At 45.3% G+C, this 7,205-nt stretch overlaps 1 protein-coding gene across 1 annotated transcript; it reads left to right on the forward strand.

Annotated features, from left to right (window-relative positions):
- The first annotated feature begins 586 nt into the window (after nt 1–586).
- LOC311120220 (serine/threonine-protein kinase PLK2-like) lies at nt 587–6,576 on the forward strand. The gene is made up of 12 exons (XM_084194832.1): nt 587–841; nt 1,155–1,262; nt 1,402–1,518; nt 1,690–1,819; nt 2,300–2,483; nt 2,916–3,114; nt 3,342–3,492; nt 4,000–4,239; nt 4,464–4,544; nt 4,757–4,916; nt 5,129–5,369; nt 5,797–6,576. The coding sequence occupies exons 1-12, from the start codon at nt 662–664 to the stop codon at nt 5,986–5,988; spliced, it is 1,983 nt and encodes a 660-aa protein (XP_084050958.1). The 5' UTR covers nt 587–661; the 3' UTR covers nt 5,989–6,576.
- The last annotated feature ends 629 nt before the right edge of the window (nt 6,577–7,205 follow it).

The following is a 7,205-nucleotide window of genomic DNA, read 5'->3' on the forward strand; positions in this document are numbered from 1 at the left end:
GGGTGGAAAATCTCCAGGTTTTCTCGTCCTGAGTCTTCGTCTCTTGCTTCTTCTAGTCCAGTCGCTGAAGATAAAGGGAGGCTGGTTGAGGGGAGGCATCCCCTCTTATAGGGACACCTGTACTCCTATTGGCTACAGGTGTGTGCATAATTTTGTCTCAGGCTGATGCTGCCTTAGGGCAGTGGGTAAACCAATAGGAGCAGAGCTCCCCTATGGGGCGGAGCTCCACGATATAGAACTTGAGATGGGACTGTACACGAGATTTTCCGAGATTAGGCCTATATGTTTTTTAAAAGTTTTTTTTAACGTTTAAAAAAATATATTTATCGAAAATTATATTAGGCCAGCTATGATTTCTTTCGTTTTTTGTAAATAAGTAGGCAAAGCTAATTTGCGTATTCTTATGAAGCAGCTTGTCTCACATTGTGGTTATTATTGCCTACGAGTTTGCATGACGAGAAAGGTAGAGGTGTTGTCGCGTGCGTTCTTCAACACCGATTTATTGAACATGGCTTGAAGTCACGTCACGCTTCACCCGCTCCGCGGAGAGCCCTACTGTGTGACGTCGATTGTTAGGGGCGGACACTCCTTTATAAAGCTCCGAGCGACTGTTCATCGCTCCACAACAAATACAGCAAGTGTGTCTCGCTGTAGAGCAGATATGGATATTCTCAGGAGTATCGCTCACCAACCCACCATGTGTGAACACTCGGTGAACAAGTCCTCCGAGATCAATAGGAAGAAATCAGAGGAGCAAATTCAATCCACACAAGAGTTGTCACGGATTATTACGGATCCTACGAAGGGGAAATGCTATTGCCGAGGAAAAGTTCTGGGCAAGGTAAATTCATTTCAACAGATGGGTTAGGAATTCAACCTGGCTGAATCTTTTATAAAATTCCAATATTGTCCATGGAAAAATCATTTGTACACTGTTCATGTTTTCATTTGCAGTAGCCTATTGCAAACCATTTTTATTGATAAGATTATGATTTATCACATTATTGGCGTAGGCTAGAAACGGTTTCTCTGTGGGTCCATGCAATTACACATATGGCTGTGATAAGATATTGAGCGTCAGGCTACATTGATCTGCTGGTCCATTTTCAATACCTCTTTGTTGATTTACCAATCTGACACTTCTCTGTCCATAGGGAGGATTTGCCAAATGTTATGAATTCACAGATTTGGCATCAGGCAAAGTGTATGCTGCGAAGATCATTCCACACACGCGCGTCTCCAAACCGCACCAAAGGGAAAAGGTATGCGCAATAACTGCTTTATGTTCCTTTATCGATGGTGGCACGTATCGTGTGTGTGTGTGCATGTTATTTATAACAATACATCAATTGTTAGTTTTTTAATGTTATTTGACAAAATGTAATTTGAATTCATCAACAGATTGACAGAGAGATTGAGCTGCACAGAATTCTCCACCATAAACACATTGTGCACTTCTACCACTACTTTGAGGACAAAGACAACATCTACATTCTCTTGGAATACTGCAGTCGACGAGTAAGTAATACCCTCCCCTAACCTTTACTGAAATGGTTCATTAACAAATGCTCATTTTCATTTTCCCTTGCAAAATGTTGTGCCTTAATTAACACGACCCTGCTGCCTACTTCCTGTTTGGTATCAACAGAGGTGCAGTCTTTTTAACCACTTCCTTTGTTTACCTTGCAGTCACTGGCCCACATCCTGAAGGCTCGGAAAGTACTGACGGAGCCTGAGGTGAGGTACTACCTCCGACAGATCGTCTCCGGGCTGAGGTACCTCCACGAACAGGAGATCCTGCACAGGGACCTGAAACTGGGTAGGTTGGCCAGTTACACCAGTCTCTGTTGGACCATTGGACGAAATATCGTTTTGTTTCACCATTAAGCAGACAAATGGATGCTAACCATTCCTGGAATGTTATAGAACAATGGCACATCCTTCAGGTCATTGAAAGAACATTGGTTCTCATTGACTTCTGACTTAACACAGCTTTTAAAGGAATAATTATTTGGTAGAGCATGGCGTTTGCAACGCCAGGGTTGTGGGTTCGATTCCCATGGGGGGCCAGTATGACAATGTATGCACTCACTAACTGTAAGTCGCTCTGGATAAGAGCGTCTGCTAAATGACTAAAATGTAATAATCATTCTACCTTGCTGAATGTTGTGCTTTTCATAAGATGGTGATGTGCATAGCCAATTTCATTAGACAGACTGCCTCTTGTATATTTTCCCCTCTTAGGTTATGTCCTCATTATCATGACCAACGTCACTAATCTCCCCCCTCCCCCCCGTAGGCAACTTCTTCATCAACGAGTCTATGGACCTGAAGGTAGGGGACTTCGGCCTGGCTGCCAAGCTGGAGCCCGTGGAGAACCGAAGGAGGACGATATGTGGCACGCCCAACTACCTGTCCCCCGAGGTGCTCAACAAGCAGGGCCACGGCTGCGAGTCGGACATCTGGGCACTGGGATGTGTCATGTACGTTTGGTTTGGATACTTCCATGTTCCGATTCACCTCAATGGAGCCTTTTGCATCATTTAGATCAGATTCATGTCTGAATTCCCTAAGGGTTTAAGTCCTAACCTGAGATGTAGGCTACTTAACAACTTGGCTAAATCCTGCATTTGTGTCAGTTGGAGATTTCAGATTTGTAATATAGGTTTAGGTCATGCACATGCTTCTCATGTTAGGATTCAGCCGTTGAAGTTCAAGTTTAGATATTCAACTCATGTTTATTTGGACCATCTTAAATGGTGGTGCAGGCAGCTACAATTTAATGGTTGTGATTGTTGTGAACACTGGGCTATTCCCTTGACTGTAAAAAGGTGGATAGATTATAGGTCTGACCCAATCACTGTCAGTCATTAGTGGGGTTACTGACTGTCTCTGTCTGTCCCTTGCATCTGCAGGTACACCATGCTCCTTGGCAGACCCCCGTTCGAGACCACCAACCTTAAGGAGACGTACCGATGTATCCGTGAGGCACGCTACACGCTGCCCTCCTCCTTGACGGCTCAGGCCAAACAGCTGATCAGCAGGATGCTGGCCAAGAGCCCTGCAGACAGACCACACCTGGAGGACATCCTCAGACACGACTTCTTCACCCAGGTGTGTTTTATGTTTGGAAGGGGGAGGCTGTCTGTCTCTGTGTGTGTGTGTGTGTTAGAGCCAGATCTGTCACATACCAACCATACCCACTCTCACACTCCTCAACACTTTTCTCCACGCGCATCAACTCCATTAACCCCATATTTAGGTAGAGATCAATCCATACTTGGTCCCTGGGCTACCTCAACACCATGCTAACTTCCATTCCCTTTATGTGTGTCTCCCAGGGGTACACTCCAGACAAGCTGCCTGCCAGCTGCTGCCACACAGCCCCAGACCTCCACCACACCAGCCCTGCCAAGAGCTTCTTTAAGAAGGCTGCGGCTGCCCTGTTCGGAGGGGGCAAGAAGGACAAAGCCAAGTACTTGGGGACTTTGAGTAAGTAGTAGTTTAAAGATACTCCCAGTCCTAGTATGGACATGCGTGCTTATTATTGGCCCTCCTGTAGCTCAGTTGGTAGAGCATGGCGCTTGCAACGCAAGGGTTGTGGGTTCGATTCCCACGGGGGGCCAGTATGAACAATTTATGCACTCACTAATTGTAAGTCGCTCTGGATAAGGGCGTCTGCTAAATGACTAAAATGTCAATTGGATCACTAAAAAATGTAGTATCCTAGTGAAACATTAAGTATTGAAAGGTATTTGAGTATTATGATGATATAGCTCAGTCAGATTGAGCCATCACATCATTTTCAATGAATTGCAATAGAGCTAGGTCTACTTGCTCCAATACAGATGCATACATGCATCAAAGTAACCTGACAAAAATGTAAAACCTATTTTTCATGTAAAATGGTCAGGTTTACAATACTGATCTTACTACTTAGTGGCCATTTTAGTTAAATTCAACACCATTTTCTAACTGCCATTTTGTTCTGCCCCACAGATCGAATGGCCAAAGAGGAAGAGGAGCTCACTAGGCTGCGGAACGACCTGAGGAAGACGTCCATCAGCCAGCCTCTCTCCAGACAGGCCTCTGAGGACAGCAGCAAGCCCCCGGTGGCCCCCACCGTGGCCAGGCCGGTGGCCCCCAGCAAGGAAGGGGTCAACGGCACCAACAAGCAGCAGCTGAGGGACACAATCCGTATGATTGTCAGGGGCACCCTGGGCAGCTGCAGTAGTGAATGTAAGTGCAGAGCGAGACTTGGGTTTGTTTCCAAAATGGCACACTATTCCCTTTATTGTGCACTGTGACATAAAAAAAAAAGTGAGTGGAATTTCTTTTGTGCAGTCTTCTTTTTAGAAGTCTGTGAGATACGATCGGATAGATTCCCAGTTCAGTAGGATGTTTTTGAAACCAATTGTAAACATAGAGAATGGGCTTTGATGATATTTCTGATTGGTCTGCAGGTCTTGAGGACAGTACCGTGGGCAGTGTAGCAGACAACGTGGCCCGGGTGCTGAGAGGGTGTCTGGAGAATATGCCGGAAGGTATGTAATAAACAATGAATTGAATGTTCTTTGCTTTAAATGTTCATTACATTGAATGTTCATTACAGAGATAATTGAATGATATACATTTATTTTATTTATATAGCACCTTTCACACAACATTGGCAACCTAAACATGTAATTAAAATGAAAGTTATAGTACTGTAGTATTGAGTTAACGTCCCCCCCCCCCCCCCCCCCCCCCCCCCCAGCTGATGACCTTCCCAAAGAGAATCTGGGCAGCAGCTTCCAGTGGGTGACCAAATGGGTGGACTACTCCAACAAGTACGGCTTTGGCTACCAGCTGTCGGACCACACCGTGGGAGTCCTCTTCAGTAACGGCACACACATGAGTCTGCTAGCAGACAAGAGGTGAGTAGTGCCACCCTGTCTGTCTAGTTTGGTACCAGATCTTACGATTACATTGGAAAATAGGATGGTCAATTCCAAAGATATTAGGTAGAAAAAGTTTGGCCAATCCCTAGGCATTGCCATTACTTAGCCATTCCATTCTGACATAAGGCGTGATCGTGCCATTGGTTTCCCCCTCACTAACTGTTTTCCCCCTTTGGTGTTCTCTCCAGGACCGTTCACTACTATGCTGAGCTGGGCCATTGTTCTGTCTTCTCCACATGCGAGGCTCCAGAGCCATTCATAGGCCAGGTCACCATTCTGAAATACTTTGCCCATTACATGGAGGAGAACCTTATGGATGGTGGAGACCTGCCCAACGTGACAGACCCCAGGAACCCCAGGCTCTACCTGCTGCAGTGGCTCAAGTCAGACCGGGCCCTCATGATGCTCTTCAATGACGGCACCTTCCAGGTACAGCTGCACAGCAATATCGCTTATTGTCTAGATGGCTGTTCTCTATGGCTTTGCCCTACATGGCTTCCTATTCCCTATAAACATGACTAGGGAGCCATTTTAGATTAGCCCCTTTGACTGTGCTTCTTGAAAGTGGGGGACAGAAAGCGCCCCAATATTTTTTATTTTTTAAAAACAAATGCGAATATGTTTGAAGCATATCCAGCCATACTTTCCCTCGCTTTCACACGTGCGCGCACCCCTCGCTTTCACAAGCACGCACACCTCGCAAAACAAATCTCTAATCCGACTAGACTGCTAGACACATGCCACGCCTCGCTCCGCCACCTCACCACAGACAGTCTACATATACCCACTCCCATGGTGAAATAATTTTGTTTTGCTGCGTTCTGACTCCTCCTAACCTCCCTCCCCTCCCTTGTAGGTGAACTTCTACCATGACCACACCAAGATCCTCCTGTGCAGACAGAGTGATGAGTACCTGCTCACCTACATCAACGAGGAGCGCATCTCCACCACCCTGCGCCTGAGCACCCTCCTAATGGCCGGTTGCAGCGCCGACCTGCGCAGTCGCATGGAGTACGCACTCAACATGCTGCTGCAGAGGTGCAACTGAAGAACCAAAACTGCTGCCATTTTGGGGCTTCGGTGTTTGCGTGAGGTCAAGAGGCTGGGATTGGTTTAACGGGAGAAGAACTTGTTAATTGACATGGCTGTGTTGTGGTTGGAGGGTGGAGAGGCTGTGGCAGCATGGACAGGATGAAAGGGAGGTACAAAGAACTCATCCCTTCATGAAAGCCAAGAGGAGAGGGACAATGCTGGGCTGGATCCAGACGATACATTGCAAAAAGGAACTGAAATGCTAGTGTTTTTTTAAGGACAATCTTTTTGTGTGGTTCCGGAGCTGGGTGTTTTTGTTGTTAAGGCGAGGCTTCAACAGGGTGGGGATGGATTGAGTAGCTCTCTGCAGAGCAGAGGATGGAAAAAATGTTACTGTGAAAACATTCCACAACACTAGGTGGGGAGTTGGCTTCTAGCCAGATGGTCTTTTGTTAAGTCAACTGTGCCCTACTGTGACATCATCAAAGATGGAGAAAGCCAGAGGACCTTTAAGGGCAAATGCCATTTCACATAGTGTACATGAATAGATTAACTTATTACATGGTGCTGTATTTATTTCATAAATAAACCCTCTTTGTATATATATATTTTTTGTGACTGATGCTGTTTTGTGACTGATGTCGTCATTTTCATCAAATCATACTGATGTTGAGGTCAGTTCTGTATTTACTCTCCCACAGTCCTTTGTTATTATGATCTAACAATTAGATTATGTGGTAACCAACCAAGGGAATTATTGTTTGAGGTTCCATTTTAATCATTATCAAGCATGCGTGTTCATTAAGCAAGTCTAAACCCAATTTGGCTTGGCCTCCTCCATAAAGAACTCGATAGCAGAAAATGCAGAACTACACTAGTGTACAGGTCATCTAAAAAGTGTTTATTTTTATACAGTATGTATTATGGACCAGTCTATATATGGCTCTATATCCAGACCAGTTAAATGATCATTTACCTTGACTTGACTGTGGGTTAGGCCCTACTAGTCAAACATCAACCTATGATTAATAAAGGCAAGGAAGTTTGACTCATTTCTGTCAAGCCCTTGAGTGATCTACAGGTCTTACTTTCTCCATATAGCCTACACACAGTAGCTATCTGTACCATACACTCAACTACAGCAGCTCTACCATTACATAAAGCTTTCTGCAATATGTTGTTCTACGCTCCCATTGAGGCGATTTATTTTGCTATTTCTGACCAGCCGTTCTC

Source organism: Coregonus lavaretus, assembly GCF_964263955.1.
Source record: "Coregonus lavaretus genome assembly, contig: HAP1_SCAFFOLD_3656, whole genome shotgun sequence".
Lineage (NCBI taxonomy): Eukaryota > Metazoa > Chordata > Actinopteri > Salmoniformes > Salmonidae > Coregonus > Coregonus lavaretus.

What these genes read in the sequence shown, in the direction of transcription:
- LOC311120220 (XM_084194832.1), top strand. Translation starts at nt 662, where the DNA reads ATGGATATTCTCAGGAGTATCGCTCACCAACCCACCATGTGTGAACAC. An exon ending in TGGGCACTGGGATGTGTCAT is followed by an intron (nt 2,484 to 2,915) that starts GTACGTTTGGTT and finishes TTGCATCTGCAG; the next exon opens with GTACACCATGCTCCTTGGCA. An exon ending in GGGCAGCTGCAGTAGTGAAT is followed by an intron (nt 4,240 to 4,463) that starts GTAAGTGCAGAG and finishes ATTGGTCTGCAG; the next exon opens with GTCTTGAGGACAGTACCGTG.